The sequence below is a fragment of the Geotrypetes seraphini genome, chromosome 6 (genome assembly GCF_902459505.1).
Source record: "Geotrypetes seraphini chromosome 6, aGeoSer1.1, whole genome shotgun sequence".
In the NCBI taxonomy this organism is placed as follows: domain Eukaryota; kingdom Metazoa; phylum Chordata; class Amphibia; order Gymnophiona; family Dermophiidae; genus Geotrypetes; species Geotrypetes seraphini.
This window is the reverse complement of record NC_047089.1, coordinates 53,214,944-53,239,292: the sequence shown is the minus strand read 5'-3', so window position 1 is coordinate 53,239,292 and position 24,349 is coordinate 53,214,944. Positions and strand designations below refer to the sequence as shown.

At 44.5% G+C, this 24,349-nt stretch overlaps 1 protein-coding gene across 1 annotated transcript in view; it reads right to left on the bottom strand.

Moving 5' to 3' along the window:
- NBEA (neurobeachin) overlaps nt 1-24,349 on the bottom strand; it is an 812,633-nt gene that overhangs the window by 731,978 nt on the left and 56,306 nt on the right. Inside the window, 3 exon segments of the mRNA XM_033948014.1 lie at nt 10,649-10,768; nt 13,577-13,703; nt 23,919-24,040. Of these exon segments, the coding sequence (XP_033803905.1) occupies nt 10,649-10,768; nt 13,577-13,703; nt 23,919-24,040 (369 nt within the window).

Below are 24,349 nucleotides of genomic sequence, written 5' to 3'. Positions count from 1 at the left end.
GTAACCTCATTGTACTTTTCTAGGTGATGCCTTATACTTCTCCATACATGCATGGTTTGGCCAAGATAGGGCAGCCTTTGATGGTGGCAAAAAGATCTGGCTTCAGTGAAGGAGACAGACGACTGCCAGAAGGTAACGTTCCTCATCAGAGAAATTTGGTTCCTCCTGTCATCCCTGTAATGGTGTCCTGATATGAGGGGTTCTATGTCAAGTTGAGAGGAAGGGGTATAATGAGATTTCAGGCAGTGCCCACTGCTTTTCCAGTGCATGTAAATGCAAAAATGTCCTCCAACTGTGTTGGACAGTCCTATCGAGGCACACTTCATTATAAACACTTATGAAGTTTTACTGGAGTGGAGGAGTGGCCTTGTGGTTAGAGCAGCTGCCTCAGCACCCTGAGGTTGTGAGTTCAATTCCCGACTGCAGCTCTTTGTGACTCTGGGTAAGTCACTTAATACTTCACTGCCCCTGGTACAAATTAAAAACCTGCCTAAAATATGTAAATTGCTTTCATTGTTACCACACTGAAAAAGCGGTATATCAAGTCCTTAACCCTGTACGCTTTAGGACAGTGTTTCTCAACCTGTGGTATGTTTACGGGTACATGGGCCGCCTGTTGGGGGTATGTGGGCTGACGCTGCCTGGGATCTCTCTCTGCCTTCCCTCCACTGAAGCCACCGCTGCCAATTCCACCCTGCCACCCGACATGCTCCATCCCCTCCATCCTCCACCTCCATCTGCCGCTGCAGCCGCTGCTGCCATCCGACATGCTCCATCCATCCCCTGACACAACTCTGGGCAGGGAAGGGCCAGGCGTGTGCAGCGACTGCACTTGGCTGTCCCACAAGCCTTTCCCCCACCCCTGACGTAAATTCTGATGTTAGAGAGAAGGTTCCGGGCCAGACAATCGCTGCTTGGCTGGCCTGGAACCTTCGCTCCGATGGTCAGTTTTGGAGGAGGGAGGAAGGGATAGAACAAAGTCTGGAAAGCAGTGAGGGGGAGGGGGCACAAACTCAACAGAGAAAGAAAGAGGGGGTATGAACATTGGACACAATGGAGAGAGGAAGGGGCACTAACTTGAGACATAGGTGGGGAGGAAATAGAAAGGGAGAATTGTTGAGCACGAGTGTGTGAGTGAGAGATGATGCACATGGGGAAAGGAATAAAGGAAAGGGCATGGAGGGACAGAGAGGGGAGTGAGGTAGAGGTGCATGGGGAATATAAGGATGAGAGGGATAAATGTTGGATATGGTGGTGGAGAGGGACAGATTGAAGGGGATGCAAGGAGGAGGAATGGAGGGAGAGATATGGCATGGTGTTGGAGAGGGGTGATAGAAAGAGAAATGGGCATGGGCTGCTAGGCAGTGGTGAAAAATGCTGCACATGATCTAGAAGATGAGAGAGAAGGAAGAGAGAGAGAGAGAGGGGAGAGAGAAAGAATATTTATGCAATGTCACCTCAGTAACAACTATCGAAAAATAGACAAACATAGTGCAAAATATATATTGTCACTCACAGGCCATGCTAGACAACCCTGTTGCTCCCAGAGAATGGCTGTAAAGCCAAACACACCTAGGAAAGCCCACTATCCTTGCAAGCATGAAGACCTTTCTCCCTTTAGCTCTCACAAGCTCATAAGGGGGGAAAGGGAGGATATGGAATCAGGAAGAGAAAGACCTTAGTGAAAACAGAAACCTTTCACCCAGTGACCAAAGGGGGAGCCCTAGAGTATGGCAGGGGTTCTCTCAGCCTAGGAGTGCAGGGCGGGGCACAAACAACTAAACAAATGGGCGGATTTGTTAGAGAGAAATAGAGAGCAGCTTTCAGACTTCAAGGGACCAGAAGGTGCACTGCCAGAGACCATAGCGGAAATGAACTGCAATTATCCAGAAAGTCTGAGCCCTGAGCAGGAGTTTAGCTGAGAGATGCTGATGGAACCAGGAGTGGAAACAGATTTCCTAAATGCCCAGCCTGAGTGCACGGAAGTTTCCTGAGAAACTAGGAGTGGAAACAGATTTCCTAAATGCCCAGCCTGAGAGCATGGAAGTTTCCTGAGAAACAGAGAGAAGAAACTACTACAGTTTTCTTGAGACTGTTTGCTTCTGCTTTGAAGATAATGCTACAGCTGGTTTTGGCACTGGTTTTTTTTCTCAAACTGAAAAGAATTAAAATTCTTTCAAGAAGCTTTTGAGGCTTCTTGAAAGAATTGGTAGAACTGTTTGGGAGGGTTTTTCTCCTAAATTCACTGGTCACTTTCCTTATTGCTGGTGTAGCACAGTATAGAAGTTGGGGATAGGGTCTGTGTATGTGGGTGGCCCAGTAGGATTTCTATTCCAACATTTTTCTAGCAAACCCGACAACTCCCCCTCTGCGCCTGAGCGCAGGGCGATAGCCCAGTTAACCAAAGGCTGTTAGATACTGATTGGGGAAGTTCAAACTTTTGCAAATGGAACAGTAAAAAAACTATGAAAAGCAGCTCTAGAGAGCTGGAGGACTCTTGCGCTGAAACTGTATTCATTTTTCTTTTGAAGATTTGTTTTGTTTGAGGAGCTAAGTGCTCCAGGACACTGCCTTAAGGTGGCGTATGCAGCTTTGCAACTTGCAAGGTACAAAGAAATGACTGCTCTGAATTGAGAGTTTGTTTTGAGTTATATAAAGCTTTGGGAGCATTCTGACATTCATTGTTTTTGAAAAAGGCTGAAAATAAAGCCAGGGTTTTGTAAAGTCAACGGACCTTACGGGTGGCAGTGCGCTTTTTTCTGTCTTTAAAACTGAGTTTTGTTCTCCAGCAGCCTCTTCAGTCAAGAAGGGCATATCAATATTGTGATAGATAGATAAATAGATAGATAGATAGAAGGAAGTGCAACCAGAGACTTATGAAATCACCAGACAACAAAGATAGGAAAAATGATTTTATTTTCAATTTAGTGATCAAAATGTTTCAGTTTTGAGAATTTATATCTGCTGTCTATATTTTGCACTATATTTGTCTATTTTTCTATAGTTGTTACTGAGGTGACATTGCATATTTTAAAATCATCTGCCTTGCCCTCTTTGAACCCCCCCCCCCTCCCCGAATAAAATGATAATTAACATTTTCTCTGCATACAGTGTGCTTTGTGTTTTTTTAATTTTGTGGTTACCATTATGTATTAATAAGATTATATTGTGTGCATATGAAAAATGGATGGAAGAAATTGCATTACAATTAGCACTATTATGCGGGTGGGGGTCTGGGGCGGAGGTACTCGATTGGTATTTGTTAGGCTTGGGGGTACTTGGCTTGAAAAGGTTGAGAAACACCGCTTTAACATATGGATATTTTCCTGTTGTGCGGTAATGACTGCCTCCCCCCCACACACACACACAAACACACACTATATATATTGAAAGACGTATAATAACCAAATTGTGTATCACTCTTGGATGTTCAATTATCTGGTTCTGTAATGCCATGTCTAGCTACATATCTGCAGTTGAATGTTTTAGTTCCCTTTTGAATAGCATTTCTAAAATGCCATTCCTAAATGTATATTTTTGCTTTTTAAGTCTATATTGAAAGAGAAATTATTAATTTTTATATATATGCCAAATTTCCTAGAGAGTTTTCTATCAAAACTTCTGTAGCCTTCCAACACATGGGCAGTTTAAAGGATATTCCCTTTGAAAGCTCTATTTTTGATATAGAGTCTATATTATAGACTATCAACTAAGTTACATATTTAATGAATATTAGAGAGTTATTTTATTTGTATTCATTCAAAACTGGCATATTCCTCATCTTCCAGCATTTTACTAATGTTCACGAAAAGCAGAAATGTTAGAAATAAAATTAATGAAATTATACTGGTTATGGAGATATATGGAGGACATAAGACATACAGTCCCAGAAATAAGAAATATGTCCCAGAAATACATCGCTTCAATTGTAAGCAGTTTATAAATCTTTTAAATAAATAAATAAATTTATTTTATTGTCTATTAATGTCTTCAAGATCTTCTTCCAAATAATCCACTGGAAAAGTTATATATAAATTAAGTCCTAGTGACATGAGCTGAGAGCTTCAGGAGGATAAAGCACAGTTATTTACCGTAACAGTGACATGAGCTGAGAGCTTCAGGAGGATAAAGCACAGTTATTTACCGTAACAGGTGTTATCCAGGGACAGCAGGCAGATATTCTCTATTTGTGGGTGACGTCATCCACGGAGCCCCTTCACAGACACCTTTTCAGGCAAACGTGACTGAAGATTTCAAGTTTGCTGGTGCTGCACCACACATATGCGTGCCTTCCCGCTCCACTAGAGGGCGCATCCCCTCCTCGTGGTCTTCAGTTCAGATAGCTAGCAAAGAAGCCAATCCCGGGGAGGTGGGAGGGTTCCGAGAATATCTGCCTGCTGTCCATGGATAACACCTGTTACGGTAAGTAACTGTGCTTTATCCCAGGACAAGCAGACAGCATATTTTCTACACTTGGGTGACCGCCAAGCTAAACAAAAAAGGGACGGAGGGAAGTTAGCAATTCAGGAAAACAGATTACACAAAACCGACTGGCCAAACCGGCCGTCGCTCCTGGACAAAGTATCCAGACAGTAGTGAGAGGTGAAGGTATGAACCGAAGACCAAGTGGCAGCCTTTCAGATCTCCTCAATTGGCGTAGACCTGAGGAAAGCGACAGAAGCCGCCATTGCTCTTCTTTATGTCCCGTGACCTGACCCTGCAGCGAGAGACTAGCCTGAGCGTAGCAGAAGGAAATACAAGCAGCCAACCAGTTGGACAAGGTGCGCTTGGAAACAGGACGTCCCAACCGATTAGGATCAAAAGACAAGAACAATTGAGGAACATTCCGATGAGACTGGGTACATTGTAGGTAGAACGCCAACGCCCTCTTACAGTCAAGAGTATGCAAAGCCACCTCACCAGGATGAGAATAGGGCTTGGAAAAAAACACCGGAAGAACGATAGACTGATTAAGGTGAAAATCTGACACCACCTTAGGCAAGAACTTGGGATGAGTGCGCAGGACCACCTTGTCATGATGATAAACAGTAAAAGGTGGGTCCACAACCAAAGCCTGCAGCTCACTAACCCTGCGAGCAGACGTGAGGGCTAGCAGGAAGATCACCTTCCAAGTAAGGAACTTCAGGTGAGCTTTATCCATGGGCTCAAAGGGGTGTTTCATCAATTGAGCAAGAACAACATTGAGATCCCAAACCACAGGGGGAGGCTTGAGAGGAGGATGGACATTCAAGAGACCCCTCATGAAACGAGAAACCAAGGGATGGACAGAAAGCGACTTCCCATCAAGCTGCCGATGGAAGGTGGCAATTGCACAAATATGCACCCGGACAGAATTGGTCTTGAGACCAGACCGAGACAAATGAAGCAAATAATCCAAAACCGAAGTTACAGAAGCAAAGGATCCACCTGATTCGAAGCACACCACGTGGCAAATCTAGTCCACTTCTGGGCATAACACTGCCTGGTAGAAGCTTTCCGAGAAGCTTCCAGAACATCCCTCACCGACTGGGACAACTCAAGGGAAGGAGTCAGGTGGAAAGGATCCAAGCCGTCAGATGTAGAGACTGCAGATTGGGACGCAACAGCGAACCCTGACTCTGAGACAGCAGAGAAGGAAACACAGGCAGAAGCAGAGGATCCCTGACACTGAGTTGAAGAAGCAGGGAAAACCACGGCTGCCGAGGCCACCGAGGAGCGATCAGAATCATGGTGGCATGGGCAGACTTGAGATGAACAAGCGTCCTCAGAATCAACAGGAAGGGAGGAAACGCATACAGGAACCTGCACGTCCAATCCAAAAGGAACGCATCGGCCTCGAGACGATCCGGTGAGAACACCCTGGAGCAGAAAAGAGGCAACTTGTGATTGAGGGGTGAGTCGAAGAGATCTATCTGCGGAGTCCCTCACCTAAGAAACACCTGACGCAGAGCCTGGGAATGGAGGGACCATTCGTGCGGCTGCAGGAGGAAGCTTAACTTGTCCGCCAGGCAGTGTGTTCGCCCTGGATGTAAACCGCATGAAGAAAGATGTTGCGGCGGAACGCCAAATTCCAAAGGCGAAGAGCCTCCTTGCAGACAGACAGGGAACCGATACCCCCCTGCTTGTTGACGAAATACATCATTACCTGATTATCCGTGCGTACCAGGACCACCCGATCCTGAAGCAAATGGCGGAAGGCCACCATGGCATTGTAACGTTGATGTGGCAATGACGGTCCGCGCTCGACCAAAGACCCTGAGTGCGCAGACCATCGAGATGAGCCCCCCCAAGTATACGCCGAGGAATCTGTCGTCAGGACCTTGTGGGGCTGCGAAGCGAGAAAGAGCAACCCTCTGGAAAGATTGAAAGAGTTGGTCCACCAACAGAGTGAGCGCTTCAAGGAAGGAGTCACCGCAATGTGATGAAAAGCAGGATCATGATCCTGACGCCACTGAGAGGCCAGAGTCCACTGAGGCACCATCAGATGCAGCCTCGCGAACGGAGTGACATGCACGGTGGAGGCCATGTGTCCCAAGAGGACCATCATCTGCTTGGCCGAGACCGAAGTCCGCAGGGAAACTGCTGGCTCAGCCGCACGAGCACGGCCTGCCGCGAGGGAGGCAGGAAGGACCGGAAGTGAACCGTGTCCAGCACAGCCCCGATAAATTGGAGGACTGAGAAGGGCACAATTGAGACTTTGGGAAGTTTACCTCGAACCTCAGACTCTGAAGGAAGGTAATAGTCTGATGGGTCACTGAAATAACCCCCTCTCTCGTCGAGGCCTTGATTAACCAATCGTCGAGGTACGGAAAAACCTGAAGGCCCGTCAACCGCAGAGCCGCCGCCACCATCACGAGGCACTTCGTGAAGACTCGTGGGGAGGAAGCAAGCCCAAACGGGAGGACCCTGTACTGCAGATGCAGGTCCCTGACTTGGAAGCGAAGGAACCGGCAACAGGCCGGATGAACCGGCACATAAGTATAGGCCTCCTTCAGATTGAGGGAACACAACCAGTCCCCCTCGTTCATCAATGGATACAAAACAGGAAGCGAGAGCATTCTGAACTTTTCCCGGACCAGGAACTTGTTCAGCTTCCGGAGGTCCAGGATAGGACGGAGGTCCCCAGTCTTTTTGGGGACCAGGAAATACCTGGAGTAAAACCCCCATCCCCACTGACAAGGGGGAACCTCCTCCACCGCCCGAAGGCGAAGAAGAGCCCTAGCCTCCAGAAGGAGCAAGGGAAGCTGCGCTCGATTTGAAAGAGACATGCCGGGAGGATTGTCTGGAGGAAACTCCCGGAAGTTCAGCGAATACCCCTCTCTGACTACGGTGAGGCCACTGTTCCCTCTAAGCTGAGCAGGAGTCCTCCACCCACAGTCTCACCAATAGAGGGTGCTGTTTTACTGTCACATTTTTCAATTGTGAGGGACAGGCAAGTTCTGCAGGACTCCAGGGAACATACCTGTCCTTAGCGACTGAAAATATTCCACCCCCTAGTGGTAGCAATGCAGCTGGAGGACACCTGCTCAGCTTAGAGGGAACACTGACTGCGTCCGAGGTAATGCGGGCCCAGTTCCGGTAGAAAGCTCGGAGACGGCCACCGATAGGAAGAGGGCCGGGGTCCAGGGCAGAGGGGGCCTGCCCCCCTCCGATCAGCCAGTCAAAAAGATGGCGCAGGCTTAGACACAGCAGGGGTCTGAGGTTTAGGAGGAGCCCGCTGCAGCTGCTGGCGTCGAGGAGGTGGACGAGAGAAGGCAGGCATAGACTTCTGTGGGTACCGCCGGGTTGGCAGCCGATAAGCCTTAGAAGGAGTGGGTTTCAGCTTGGGCCACACCAGCGAAGCAAAGGAACGCTCATGCTCCGAGAGGCGCTTAGTGGCTGCCTCAATTGAGTCATCAAAAAGTTCATTCCCCAAACAGGGAAGATTGGCCAAGCGATCCTGAAAGTTGGGGTCCATATCAACGATACGGAGCCACGCCAAACGGCACATGGCCACCGCAAAGGCGGAGACTCGAGAGGAAAGCTCGAAAGCATCGAAGCTTCAAAAGAGAGTCCACCAGCTGCCCAAACTCCGCGCGGCAGAAGACTGGCAGGTCACCCTGAAAAGCGGGCAAGGACTTGACCAGGACTTTAAGATACGAGGTGAACGTAAAATTATAATTCAAGTCCCGGTTGGCCATCATGGAGTTTTGGTAGAGGTGTCTGCCAAACTTATCCATCATCCTCCCCTCCCGGCCAGGTGGGACAGCTTCGGAGACCCTGGAGGGATGAGACTTTTTTAGAGAAAATTCCACCAGCAGAGACTGTGGGAAAGTTGCGCCTTCTCAAACCCCGGGCAGGGGACGGTCCGGTATTTAGACTCCATTTTGGACGGAATGGCCAGGATCGCATAGGGGGTCTCCAAATTCCGGAAGAAATCCAGGTGCAGCACCGGATTCAAAGGGAGCCGCAAAGACTCCCGAGGAGGAAAATGGAGGTCCATCTCCTCCAAAAACTCCTTGATGTATTTAGAGTCGGACTGGAGTTCGAGATGGAGCGACTTCCCCATGTCCTGAACAAACCGGGCGAAGGAAGACGGGCGACTGTCCGACCGGCCCTCGAGGAGGTGGTCGAACGAGACCGAGGCACTACCGAAAAAGAGGGAGAAGCCTCCCGAGAGTAATGCGGTGGTCTATCAGTGTCCTGCCCCGAGCCCCAGGACGCCCCGCTAAGGGAACATGGTGGGGTCGAGGACTCCCAAGGCGAGGATTCCCGAGGCGAGGACCCCGGGGTCCGAGGCACTGAGGTCCGCCGACGCCGAGGCAACACACCTCGGGAAAACGAAGGGGACCCCTTTGAAGCCGTGGCCTCCCGGAGAAGAGCTCCGGACCGGGCAGGCAACTTGAAAAACCGGGGGTTGGACAAAGACAACTCCGAGACCCGGAGGTCTCTGACAGCACGACCACCTGGGGACCGACCCCGCCTCGGGGGGGGGTGTCCCGGGGTCGCTTCGTTAAACGGCGAGACATGGTTGAGGCACGCCCCGACCGGCGCTTCGACCCCGGATGCCCCGAGGGTGAAGAATGCCTAGAGAGTCGAGGCGAAGAGTCTAAGGAAGATAGACGCCGAGACCAACGCACCTTGCCCCGAGGGGCCTCGACGCTACGCTCAGGCAAGCCGGGATCAAGTGGGCAAAAGCCGAGGAGAGCTCCGAGGATATCATGGCCCTCAACATATCCTGGAACATGGGCACCGAGAGCATAGAAGGCATATCAGGTGCAGCAATGCATTCCACCAAGGGCGACCTCGAACATGAGTATTCCCTGGAGGTGGAAGCACGCTTCGAGGGCTTGGCCAGTCTCGATGAGGCCTGGGGAAGAGCACTCCCACCATGGACGGCCGGAGACTCCGAGGTTGGCTTCTTCGCCAGGGCCGACCCTGAAGAAGAAAGAGGGGACTTACCCGGAGCTGAGGCCTTCGAGGCCGAGGTCGATCCCTTCAAGGCCGAGGGCTGATTACTCAGGGCCGAGGTCTTCGAGGCCGGGGCCGAGGTCGAGACCGGGGCCGAAACCAGGGCTGGCTCCACCACAAAAAGTTCAGCCATGCAGGCCCGACGACTCAAGGCACGCGATTGAAAAGTGGTACACCTGGAGCAAGAGTCAGCCGGATGGTCAGCCCCCAGGCACAAAATGCACCAGCGGTGCGGGTTGGTAAGTGACAGCAGCTGACCGCACTGTGAGCACTTTTTGAACCCGGTAAGAGACCGGGACATAAGGGAAAAAACAGGCCGCGGCCAGTCGAGGCCAAGCGGCCACGGCAACCCGGGAGCCCCCGGATGCCGAATCGAAGCAAAAAAAAACACACAACACTTCGCAATTACAACAAGAAAAAAGGCGCACAGCAACTCCTGCAAGAAAACAAAGAAGCCGCGGTGCTAGAAAGGCACTTAAACACGGAGAGAAAAACGACAGGGCTTTCTGGCTCCGCAGAAAACTAAGAACTGAAGACCACGAGGCGGGGATGCGCCCTCTAGTGGAGCGGGAAGGCACGCACATGCGTGGTGCAGCACCAGCAAACTTGAAATCTTCAATCAAGTTTGCTTGAAAAGCTGTCTGCGTCGGGGCTCCGTGGATGACGTCACCCACATGTAGAGAATATGCTGCCTGCTTGTCCTGGGATAATTTTTTTAACTGTGTTTCTGTACAGTGATATCTTCATGCTAAACTAGCCCCTCTTGCAAAAAAAATAAAAAAAATCCTATATAGCACTAAAAAGAAAAAACTGTTTCTACGGATGTCTGAAATATGAATACATACATGTGAAATCTGCTAAGATCCAAAAAGTACTATTTATTTTCATTAGTTACACAACAAAAGTACTAACCAGAAGGACTATGTTAAAAAGCACAAAAAAAAATTCACTAGTAGCTGCAGTAAGCTCAGGTTTAAATGAAATCGATGCCAAAATGACCAGGGGGCTGCATAAAAACATTTTTTAAAGAATTAGGCATTAATTTTTCAAATAAAACAGAATAAGTTGTTAACATTATTTCTGTATTGTTCGCAAGCCATCTATTTCAGTATTACAGCAGTCCAAATATAGAATGAAATAAAACATGCATCCAGAAAAATATTTTCTACAAGAAACAAAGAAAATAACGCTTACTTACATCATTTGTGTTCACATGCCAAGCCATATCACCATAAGACACCAATTGACCATTGACATAACATCGAATTTCACTATTTCTCCAACGGTTGTAGATATGTACAATGCTAATCATATACCACTAAAAGAAACAAAAGGCAGGTTATCAGAATTCTAAAATCAGCATTCAGTAAATAAATATTTGCTATGAATTTAAAGATACTTTACTTTATGTTAAAAACAAAACCAAGCTGATTTACGAAATATAATTTAAGTATGTTTTACATACAGAAAAAGGCTCCTGAAGTGAGAAAGTAGTGGGCTAAAGATTAGAGAAGCCAGGGTTCAAATCCCACTCACACTTCTTGTGATCTTGAAGAAGTCCCACATCCTCAGCGATCATCAATCAGGTTTTAGGAAAGGATATAGCACAGAAACGGTCATAGCCTCCATACTAAACCACCTCTATGATCTCTTCAGCAAAGGCAAAAGTGCACTGATCCTACAATTAGACCTCAGCAGTGCGTTTGACCTAGTAGACCACGAAATCATGCTACTGTGCCTTGATGCAATGGGAATCACGGGAAAGGTAAAGAAATGGTTCCAAGAATTCCTAACAAACAGATCCTATAGAGTAACCAGCAATGGAAATCACTCCAACCCATGGAATAACCCGTCAGGGGTACCCCAAGGCTCCCCTCTATCGCCTACTTTATTCAACATTTACATAGCATCCTTAGGTCACAGACTACAAAAATTAAACTTAACACATTACATATACGCAGACGATATATCCATCCTAGTACCCTTAAATGATATCTCAACTGAAATTATAGACACCCTTTCACACACAATGAGAGAAATCGAAAAATGGACCACCAATTTCAAACTGAAACTAAATACAGAGAAAACAAGTCTTCTCGGCAAGCCCCAACGACAAAATAACGAAAACATCATTAAAAATAAACAGCCACGAATATCCAATTTCCAAAACCATAAAAATCCTGGGAGTCATTCTAGACACGCACTTGACCATGGCTGACCACACAAACTTAACAGTGAAGAAATGCTTCTACATTCTATGGAAGCTAAGGACCATTAAAAAATACTTTGACACAACATCCTTCAGGTTACTGGTGCAATCGCTGATCCTATCCACCCTGGACTACTGCAACATCGTCTACCTGGGTATCCCACAAAAAAACAATAAAAAAACTGAGATTAGTACAAAACGCTGCAGTTCGCTTAATCTTCGGACTGAGAAAACAAGATCACATTAGCCCATACTACAAAAAGCTGCACTGGCTACCAATGGAAGCGCGAATACAGTTCAAATTTGCATGCATCTGCTTCAAACAAATCTGGGGCCTAGCACCTTCCTACCTGCAAACACACTTTACTCTATACAACCCCACATGAACAACCAGAAACAAAAACATCTTCGCCTATCCTAAAATTACTGGCTGCAAATACAAATCTTACCTTGACAGAACCTTTAAGTTCCAAGCTAACAGACAACAATCCTGGCTGGGAAAGTACATAAATAAAACCAGACAGACCTACAACTCTTTCCGAAAATTTATCAAAACCACTCTGTTTGACAAATTCATCACCTAAACAGACCTACGCTTTGTCCCCCTACAACCCAAAGCAATCTTCAGGCAATTCCAACCCCTCTCACTTTCCCTCCCACTTTCAACCCCTTTTACTTTTCCTCCACTACCACCCCCCCCCCACCCCTTCTTCTGTAACGTTCCCCTCATGCATCTGTAATTCGCTGAATGTCCAGCCCTTCTTTTGATATTGAACCGCCTAGAAGTCATCTGACTATGGTGGTACAGAAAAATAAAGTTATTATTATTATTACCCTAAATTTCCACAAGTAAAAATTAGGATTTTAAGCCCTCCAGGGACAGCAAAATTCCTACTATACCTAACCTAAGTTACCTTGAGCTACTACTAAAAAGGAGTGAGCCATAGCCAGAATTGTATAACACTGCACAGGGTTATAAACACACAAAAAAAATTAGGTGCACAGACATTCTCGGGGATGGAGCTGTCATATACTTCATAAAATATGCATGTACAAATGGGTCTCAGTAGCAGCCAAATGGTTAGATCCATGAACTGGAAACTGGAGGGCCTAGATTCAAGTCTCACAACAGCTCCATGTGGCCTTGGGCAAACCACTAAACTCTCCATTACCTTGGGATGACACTGGCAATCTCACCCCATTTAGGGCTTGCCACTGAAACCATCATACTTGTGGCAGTGCCATGTATAGCTTGCTGCTTGTAGGGAGTGAGAGATGGAGAGAGAGATGATTGGATAAACATGAAATGTAAACAGGTGTGATTTCTGCATTGAAGCAGGTATTAAATGACTATTTTATGATCGACAAAAGAGTGCTAGAGGGGTCTTTCCATGTAAAGTGGCCTAATATTGAAAATCATCTCCACTCGACCTCCTCCAAACTGAATAAAATTGTGTGTGGATATTCCCTATAGCAGGGGTGCCCAAATGGTCAATCGTGATCAACCAGTAGATCGCAAAGGCAACGCGAGTCAATCGTGTTGCCTTTGCGATCTTGTTCTTCCTTCCTCCCCAAGCTAGGCCAGGCACGTACAAGCGCTGGACCCACAAGAATTCACCTGCAACGTCAATTCTGACATTGGATAGGAAGTTCTGGGCCAGTCAATAGCTGCCTGGCTGGCCTGGAACTTCCTCTCCGACGTCTGAATTGACGTCGGAGGTGAAGGCTTGTGGGCCCAGCACTTGTACGCAACAGGCCTAGCTCGGGGAAGCAGGGACAAATCGGCGTGGTGGCAGGGAGAGAGAAAAAGAATCGGGGAAGTGGAGAAATCAGCGTGATGGCTTGGGGGGAGAGAGATAGAAAGGCAGGCAAGGGGAGAAAGACAGGTAGGGGGAGAAAAAAAGGCTTTTTACTAACCTTTCGAGGTTGGAAATCATATTTTACACAGTGCTGAAAACCTTTGCCTTTTGATTTCAGTGAAGTAACAATCAAGCAGTTGCCAACAAAATGTGCAGAATACCCAACCCCTTTGCTCGTGCGAAAACTAGAAAACAAATAATCAGAATATTAGCAAAACAAAATAATTTGGCACTAGTTACTAACCACCAATCTTTCTAAACAGTTCATAAATACCAATAGATACCATAAATACCATATTTTAGATAAAGCAGAGTTGCTTACCTACAACAGACATTAGGCAATGATAGAATCCCATTTCACACAAATAGGGCAATGCCATTGATGCAATCTGCTTCCAAGAGCTCTCTCATAAGTTCCACTGAGCTGACCTATGGCACTAGCACCATAAGAAACTATCTTTGGTTCTAATAATACCATAGTAAGATGACAGGTGGGTTGGGGTAGGATGATATCCTGCTGTTCAAGTAGATCACCTGTTATAGGTAAGAAATGCTGCCCTCTTAGAGAATAAACTGAATATTCAGCTCCCAAAAGTGAGAATCCCTAATTATAGGTTGTATTAAATTAAAACTGCATTTTATTGTGGGATCACATCTTTTTTGTATTTCAAAGAGAACAGCATAAACAAACAAAAAAAAAAATTGGGCACTGAGTAGATGAGGTTGGACTTTACCATGCAAAAACCTTGCAGGATAGATCAATCACACCCATAACTGCCTTTTAGTAGCTAAACAATAATAAAATACATTAATGAGTGGACTACCTCTAAGATCCCAGGTAGTAAATCTCCATAAAGACAAACTTATGGTAGATAACTGAATAAGCTATGTATTAAACGTTATAATTAGCATGCCCTTCTGAAGTTAAGCCTCCCTGACATAACAGAAAAAAAGAATTCTAGGCGGTTCACAGCAGATAGACATTATACTCGTACATCTGGATATGGCATTCCCACGTCTATCTAGGTTGATGTTCTACACAGATTGCTTTACTCTATACAAAAGGCTAGCAAAACCCATACTAGGCAAAGCTTTCTCACCTCTTTAGACAAGTGTTCTTGAGAAAAAATGTTAAAAAAAGAGAAGGCTAAGATGAAAACAAATGCTACATTATCAAGGAATTTAGGCTGCAAGTGAAAAATCATCTTATTATGATGGAACTCATGGGCACAGTTGCAAAGTGACAGCAGAAAAAGAAAAGATGCCTACCTGTAGCAGGTGTTTTCCAAGGACAGCAGGCATGCAATCTCACACATGGTGATGTCATGTATGGACACTACCAAGTGCACTGTCACCTTAAATTTTTACAGTGCCCATACCACATGCGTACTGGTTCTTTCCCATCCAATGTCAGCTCATAGAACCACAAATTCAGTAACAAAGCTAAGAAGCCAACTAAGAGAGGTGGGTGGGTAATGAGAATATATGCCTACTGTCCTTGGGCTTTTGCCAAGGATAAGCAGGCATAGTATTCTCGCATGTGGGACTCCAAGCTGCCAGGATCATGTCTCTGGACAACTTCAAGCAAGATTTTATCTAATTAGCTTTCACAAATTTCATCCACCTGGGTGTTAGCATGTTCTTTTTTCTCACAATCATCACAGTTATCACTTCTCATTATCTATCACATCACTGTTTTGGGGTATTTAGATCACTCATCAATTAGATTTCATTGAAAGCATCGCTTAGTTCTTCTAATCTAGGATATTTAACACACTATCACTTTATCACGCACAATAAATGCACTATTATTTCACCTCTTGATCAGTTTAGGTTATTTGTGGTCATATCTATTCTCATTCATACATAGCATAGAGTACTGGTATGTTATCACCTATTCATGCACACCATTTTTAATTTTTCTCAGGTATATCATTAATCTATAGTATTTCTATGTTCATTTCTATCCTGCCAAAGGACCCCTAAGGAAGGCAAAGTACTGCCAAACAAGGCCTGTGTAGGGTCCGACTCTCATTCCATGAGCACTGAATACATGGTGTAATACCGTAACATCTTTGACAGACTTTCTGTATCTTATATGTTTTTGTTGTTATGAAATTAAATTTTGTGTACAATAAACAGTTAATTAGAAGCTTCCTGCATCTCCAGAGATTGGTGTTCCACTTTTTGTGTTTTCTGGAAGAGGTTAAACAGTGAATATATAGGAGCGTGACAAAACCCTATAGGGTTGGAGGGAAACTTGCAACTCAGAAAGTAAAAAGATTCTGCAGAACTGTGTCTCTTCTGGAGATTTGTTCCAAACAATAGTGAGGAGTAAAGATATAGATTAAGGAACAAGTGGCTGCTTCGAAGATGTCCTCAAAAGATGTATAGTAAAAATGAGCTACCAAGGGAGCCAGAGCTTGGACATTGTAGGCATGATCCTGTAGCGCCGGCCCAGGCTGAGCATACACAAAGCAGATACCAGTCTGCTAGCTAAATGGAAATGATTCTCTAGGTAACAAAAAACTCCAGGTCTGTTACGGTCAAAAGTCACAAAGAGCTGAGATGTTTAGTCCAGTCCAGTTAGTATGCTAGAGCAAGTCTGCAGTCGGAGGTGTGAAGAACTGTCTCCCCAGGATACGAATGTGGTTTTCAAAAAAAAACAGGCAGTACTATGGTCTGGTCAAGATGGAATTCTGAGATGACTTTGGGCAGGAATTTTGGATGAATTGGAGCATTTGTAGGGAGGATCAGATACAAGGGCATGAAGTTCACTCACATGATATGCAGAGGTGAGGGCAATGAGGAAAATGACTTTCCAAAGGAGAATTTTGAGAGAGCAAAATATAAGTGAATCAAAGGGAGACTTCATCAGAAAGTTGGGAAAGAAAGGGGAGATGCTATTGCTGGGTGTGGACTGGAAAGCTCTATCTGCAGAATTGGAAAGAAATAGAGATATCATGGATGCCTTTCAAGGGGCTATGCTCAGACAAATGGTGACTGGACCTGGTGCTCACAAAAGGGGACAGTGTCTCTAATGTCTGAGTGGGTGCCCACTTGGGAAGTAGTGATCATCAAAAGGTTTGGTTTGATATAACAGCTGAAGGGGAGGATGGTCACACAAAATTCAAAGTCCTGGATTTCAAACATACAGACTTAAGTAGCGTGGGAGAGTATCAGAAAGAGCTGATAGGATGGGAGAACATCAGAGAAGTGGAAAAATAATGGTCCTAGCTGAAAGGAGCAATACAAGTGGCTACTGACCTTTTATGTGAGGAAAATAAATAAAATCAAGAGAACAAGGAAACTGATATGGTTCTCCAAACCAGCGGCGGAGAAAATAAAGACAAAAGAGATGGTGTTTATGAAACATTTTTTTAAAAACTCAAGAAGAGGAGTATAGAAAGGAATACCGGATGAAACAGAGAAGCCAAGAGAGATTTGTCTGGTGAAAGCGCAAGCAGAAAAAGGGAGACAAAAACTTTTTCAGGTATATTAGTGAAAAGAAAGACAAAAAATGGAATTGCGTGACTGAAAGAAGCTATGAACCACTATATGGAGAAAGATGAGGGAAAAGCAAACATGCTAAACAAATACAGTAAAACCTTGGTTTACGAGCATAATTCTACTTCAGTTTGATTTATCTGCAGCATTTCATGTAGTCCACCATGATATTCTTCTTCAGTTACTTTCAGAAATAGGTCTTCATCAGGTAGTTCTGGATTGGTTCTCAATTTCTTTTGCATCGTTCTTATTCAGTGAATTTTGAAGGCAATATTTCCAACTCTTGGCAGCCTCCTTGTGGGTTCCTCAGGGTTCCCCACTTTCTCCAATCTTATTCAACCTTTATAGAACCACCCTTAATATCTTTAAGCTGTCAACTTGGGAAATGTTATTCACTTATGCGGATGATATCTTCATATTGATAGAGATAGATCTGGACACTACTGATCTAGTATCTAAAGTAAATCTTTGTATCTCTAAACTTCAAGCCTGGGCCCAGTCTGTCCGGATGAAGCTTAATACAACCAAAACTAAATTACTAGGCCCAAATTGGACTGTCTTCCTCATTCTGTAGCTTTGGTTTCTGGATCCTTTTTACAAATTGAGTTTTCTGATAAGATTTTGGGAGTCCTCTTTGACTCCTCTCTTTCTTTCAAGGAACAAATTAACTCTGTGATCAAGAAATGTTGTTTTTTTAATCTGCATATGGTGAAGAAGGTTAGACATCTCTTTCATCACCATCATTTTTCCATTTTAGTTCAGTCAATTATATTATCTCACCTTGATTACTGCAATGTCATCTACCTTAGTATCACAAAAACTTGTCTTTATAGATTGCAGTTGATTCAGAATACTGCCACAAAACTGATCTTTGGGAAACATAAATTTTATCATGTGACTCCGTTGCTTCAGAGTCTTCATTGGCTCCCGATTTATTTTAGAGTTCAGTTTAAATGTGCTTGTGTTGCTTTTAAAATTTTATATGGTATCTTTACTCCTCTTATTCCTTTATCTTGGAATCTTTATAGATTCTCTTTTGCGAGAGGCAATCAATAATTTAAATTATCTCTTCCTTCCAGAAAAGGGATCAAAGGAGTCAAGATCTTTAGTCAATCTTTGATTAAGTTTTCCCAACTATGGAACGATCTCCCGTTTCTTTTAAGGAGTCCTGGTTCACTTCAATTTTTTCGTAAACTTTTAAAACCCACTTTATTTTCTAAATACTTTGAAAATTAATTTTCCTGAAATTTAGATTTCATCTCTTATGGTTCTTATTTGTTAAGTTAACTATTATAAACCAAGTCGAGCCTTCTTAGAATGATGATTCGGTATATAAAACCAAGTCTTAGATTAGATTAGATAATTCATTCCAGAAACATGCTTGTAATCCAAAGCACTCATATATCAAAGCAAATTTCCCCATAGGAAATCATGGAAACTCATATGATTTGTTCCACAACCCAAAAACTTTAATACAAAATACTATACATACTCGTATTGCAAGACCTCGCTCATTTAGAACAGTCACTGCACTCCTGCAGCGTCAGAGAGAGAAGAGCCATCGGCTCAGTTGTGATGATGCAATGCGTGTATATTGTATGTACTTATATTGTAAGACCTCGCTCATTTAGAACATTCACTACACTCTAATCTAATCTAATCCTTAGGTTTGTATTCCGCATCATCTCCACGTTCGTAGAGCTCGGCACGGTTTACAGTAGATGGAATAGGAAAGAACTACAACAGAGGGTTAGAGGTAGAAGTGTGAAGAATATTAGAGGCTTGGGATGCCAGATATAAGTTTTCTTGATTCCTAAGTTGGAGAGAGGCTTACATTTTTTTGAGAAAAGCCAGGTTTTCAGATGTTTGCGGAAAACTTGGAGAAAGCTCAAGTTCCGAAGAGGGGAGGTAAGGTTGTTCCAGAGCTCAGTGATTTTGAAGTGGAGGGAGGTCCCTAGCTTTCCTGTGTGGAAAATGCCTTTTAGCGAGGGGAAGGATAGTTTTAATTTGTGGGAGGATCTGGTATTAGGGTATGAGGAATTCCAAGAAAGCGGGATAAAGGGAGGGAGGATACTGTGTAGGATTTTGAAAGCGGACAGACGCCAGAGGGTGGTGGTTAACGGAAGTCGCTCAAAGGAAGGAAAGGTGACTAGTGGAGTCCCTCAGGGTTCGGTGCTGGGGCCAATCCTGTTCAATATGTATGTAAGTGACATTGCTGAAGGGTTAGAAGGAAAAGTGTGCCTTTTTGCAGATGATACCAAGATTTGTAACAGAGTAGACACCGAAGAGGGAGTGGAAAATATGAAAAAGGATCTGCAAAAGTTAGAGGAATGGTCTAATGCCTGGCAACTAAAATTCAATGCAAAGAAATGCAGAGTAATGCATTTGGGGATTAATAATAGGAAGGAACCGTATATGCTGGGAGGAGAGAAGCTGATATGCACGGACGGGGTGATAGTGTCCAAAGATCTAAAGGCGAAAAAACAGTGTGACAAGGCAGTGGCTGCTGCCAGAAGGATTCTGGGCTGTATAAAGAGAGGCGTAGTCAGTAGAAGGAAGAAGGTGTTGATGCCCCTGTACAGGTCATTGGTGAGGCCCCACTTGGAGTATTGTGTTCAGTTTTGGAGACCGTATCTGGCGAAAGACGTAAGAAGACTTGAGGCGGTCCAGAGGAGGGCGACAAAAATGATAGGAGGCTTGCGCCAGAAGACGTATGAGGAGAGACTGGATGCCCTAAATATGTATACCCTAGAGGAAAGGAGAGACAGGGGAGATATGATTCAGACGTTCAAATACTTAAAGGGTATTAATGTAGAACAAAATCTTTTCCAGAGAAAGGAAAATGGTAAAACCAGAGGACATAATTTGAGGTTGAGGGGTGGTAGATTCAGGGGCAATGTTAGGAAATTCTACTTTACGGAGAGGGTGGTGGATGCCTGGAATGTGCTCCCGAGAGAGGTGGTGGAGAGTAAAACTGTGACTGAGTTCAAAGAAGCGTGGGATGAACACAGAAGATTTAGAATTAGAAAATAATATTAAAGATTGAACTAGGCCAGTTATTGGGCAGACTTGTACGGTCTGTGTCTGTGCATGGCCGTTTGGAGGAGGATGGGCAGGGGAGGGCTTCAATGGCTGGGAGGGTGTAGATGGGCTGGAGTAAGTCTTAACAGAGATTTCGGCAGTTGGAACCCAAGCACAGTACCGGGTAAAGCTTTGGATTCTCGCCCAGAAATAGCTAAGAAGAAAAAAATAAAAATAAAAAAATAATTTAAATTGAATCAGATTGGGCAGACTGGATGGACCATTCGGGTCTTTATCTGCCGTCATCTACTATGTTACTATGTTAGGCGCATTTATAGTGGACCCTGGCGATTATCGGAAGTCAGTGAAACTTGGCCAGGAGAGGGGAGACATGGTCAAATTTATTTTTAGCGAATATGAGCTTGGCCGCTGCATTCTGAATCCGCTGGAGCCTGTGGAGGTTTTTCTTAGTCAGGCTTAAGTAGATAGAGTTGCAATAGTCCAATCTGGAAAGGATGATGGAATGGACAAGGAGGGTAAAATGTTTTTGATGGAAGCAGGATCTAACTTTCCTCAGCATGTGATGGCTGAAAAAGCATTTTTTTTACCAAGGATTGGAGGTGGTCATTGAAGGACAATGCGGAATCAATAGTGACGCCCAAGACATTGCTCGAGAACTCAAGTTGCAGAGAGGAGCCAGAGGGTCGTGGGATGGAGGTGGGTAAGTAGTCTAGTTTTGGGCCGAGCCAAAGAAGTCTTGTTTTGGACTCATTCAATTTCATTTGCACAGTGTGGGCCCAGGATTGTAGATTCATTATACAAGAGGATATGTTCTTGGACAGGTTGGTGGGGTTCGAATCGGTCTCGAGGAGGACGAGGATGTCGTCGGCATAAGTGTAAATTGTTTCAAGGGGGGATAGGTGGAGGAGTTTTAGGGAGGACATATAGATGTTGAAAAGGATAGGAGATAGTGGAGAGCCTTGCGGGACTCCACAATTCGGTTTCCAGGGGGAGGATGAGGTGCCATTCATGTTAACAATGTAAGAACGAGAGCGGAGGAATTTAGAGAACCAATCTAGGACTGCGGAGTTGATGCCTATCTCAGAGAGTTGGTAAACAAGAATATCATGGTGGACAATGTCAAAAGCAGCGGCGAGGTCAAATTGTAGGAGGACGGCGAACTTGTTTCGAGAGTGAAGTTGTTGGACACTTGAAATCAGGGAAGACAGTAGAGATTCGGTGCTGAAGTTAGGACGAAAGCCATATTGATAGGGTAGAAGAATAGAGAATCTCTCTAAGTATGATGAGAGTTGGGTAGAAATTATGGACTCTAGCATCTTGGTTAGGAGAGGGATATTTGCAATTGGGCGATAGCTGGATGGTATGGAAGGGTCAAGGTCAGATTTTTTCAGTAGTGGGGTCAAGGCAATATTACCCATTTCTGGGGAGAAATGGCCCGACTGAAGGGCGGAGTTTATGAGATTGATGATAGAAGGTATAGCCTGTGCGGGATAGTTCTCGTATAGGTAGGAAGGGAATGGGTCCAAGGAGTAGTTACAGGATTTCAGTTTGAGGCAGAGATTGAGGACCAGGGATTCAGATACGCGCTCAAAGGTGGTCCAGGATCTGTCAGCTGGGATAGGGTTGGAGACCATTAGGGTGGGAGTGTAATCGGTGGAGTCGGTGGGCACCAGGGAGTTGTAGGAGACTGAAGGAGGGAAGGAGCATCTCAAGGTAGAAACCTTATTGTTGAAGAATTTTGCTAGAACATCGGCTGAGGGAGAGGAGGGGAGCTCGGTGGGGTCTCTTTTGGAGGTTAGGGAGTGCCAGATGTTGAATAGTGCACTGCTCTGATTGTTGGACCTGGAGATTTTGTCACCATAGAAGTTCTTTCTTGCTTTTTTTTAGCGCTGTATTGTACAGCTTGATATTGACTCTCCAGGACTGTCTGACTATGGGACATTTTGATTTTTTCCATATGCGCTCCAGAGCTCAACATTTCTGTTTTAGTTCTCTGTGATACTGGAGATACCAAGGGGCCTTGCGGGGGTAGGAGATGGATTAGTGGATTTAGTGCACTCCTGCAGCATCCGAGAGAGAAGAACCATCAGCTCATTTGTGATGTGTGTATACTGTATGTACTTGTATTGCAAGACCTTGCTTGTATATCAAGTTAAACTTTAATAAAATGTTTTGCTTGTCTTGCAAAACACTTGTAAACCAAGTTACTTGTAATCCAAGGCTTTACTGTACTTCAGTTCTAAGAACATCCTGGAGAAGGACTGAAATTGGCTGGCAAAGTTAACACATGAAAGCGGAGTGGATACTGTACTGTTCACGGAAGAAAGTGTTTATGAACAACTTGAAAAACTGAAGGTAGACAAAGCCATGGGACCGGACAAAATCCATCCTAGGATGTTGAGGGTGCTCAAAGAGGTTCTGGCAGGTCCACTTAAAAATTTATTCAATAAATCCTTAAAGAGGGGAAAGGTTTCTCAGGACTGGAGAAGAGTGGATGCAGTTCCTCTTCACAAAAGTGGTTGAAGAAATGAAGCAGGAAGCTACAGGTCGGTAAGCCTCACCAGTTATTGGAAAAATAATGCAAGCGTTGAAGGAAAGGATAATGAATTTCTTAAAATCTAATGGATTACAATATCCGAGGCAATGCGGCTTTACTAAAGGTAAATCATGCCTAATGATTCTGATTGAATTCTTTGACTAGGCGACCAGAGAACTGGATCAAGGATGTGCGCTAGATGTAATTTACTTAGATTTCAGAAAAAACCTTCGACACGGTTCCTCATAGAAGGCTCTTCGAGGAACTTGATGGGCTGAAGTTAGGGCTCAAAGTGGTGAACTGGATTGCAGACTGGTTGATGGACACACGCCAGAGGGTGATAATCAATGAAATTTGCTCGGAGGAGGGAAAGCTGAGTAGTAGAGTGCCTCAAGGATCGGAGTTAGGGCCAATTCTGTTCAATGTTTGTGAGTGACATTGTCAAAGGGTTAGGAGGTAAGGTTTGATTTTTTTGCAGATGATGCCAAGATCTGTAGTGGATACCCTGGAGGGAATAAAAAACATGAAAAAGAATCTGGAAAAGTTAGAAGGTCTAAAATTCATTGCAAAAAAGTGCAGAGTGATGCATTTGGGAGGTAGAAATCCAAAGGAGGAACAAACCAGGGGAAAAACAAAACCACAAACACAAATCAAAAGAAACCAAAATGGAATTGTCCAAAGAAGAATGATGTGCACTAAAATAGTGTTCTCAAACTCATCTGATAATATGAAGATCTTTATTCCTCCAGTATCACAACGGTACAATCAATGATCCAAAGACTGGGGAGGGCTGTTCATACTACTTTTGGTCACATTGTCAGCATGGAAGCAGTCTGCTGTACCAGTTAGTGGGGCATGGGAGACCTTGAAGTCGAGGCACGCCTATGAGGAGATATCTGGATGGAAGGAGAGCGGAAATCTATGCACTGATGTTTGGGAGAATGCAGTGGCATGCCTAGAAGGGGAGGAATGTTTGTGCTTCTTAGTTTTCTTACATGCCATACCCTTCGATGCTTGAGGCATTTTGATAATGTATAGTCCTGCCTCCACAAGAAGCTTGACACCCAACATTCTGGATGCAGTGTTAATGTTCTCAGTGCTAATATGAATGCTGATGTCATAGGAGGTTGCGTGTCAGATTCCAAGTGCCTTGCCATGATTAATGACACTTTTAAAACCAATAGGAGGAAATATTTTTTCACTCAGAGAATATTTTTCTCAAAACATCCAAAGCTGGACTTAGATGTTCTATCAAACATGCCCTTCCAAGTAATATTACAAAACAAAAAAATGGAAATAAAAAAACTGAACTTACCAATAGAGATAAGGCTTGTCCTTGTCTACATTAATATTGTTTAATGGATCCATACGAAACCATGTGTTCAATGTGAAACCATTTTGGTAAGGCCACTTAGCAATAGGAGGCAATGCAATTGCCTAAATTTAAAAAAAAACACAAAATTATCAGTTTTCAAAGTACAAAATAGATCCTGTTTTTTCAAATATTCATGAAATTCTTTTCATCTGGTTTTGAATAAGATGGAATTCATCTGGATAAACAGCTCACTAAGATTAACAAGTATATTATTTGCTGCTTGAATGTAGTTGTGAAAAGATAAAAAGTGCCTGCGCTTCACCTGGTCTCCTTCCAAAGACTAGGGGGGGAATCTTTCCTCAGACCAAGAAGCCCTCTACAACTCCGCAGCATTAGGGACACCAGAAGGGGCAAAGCCCGAGGCTCAAGGC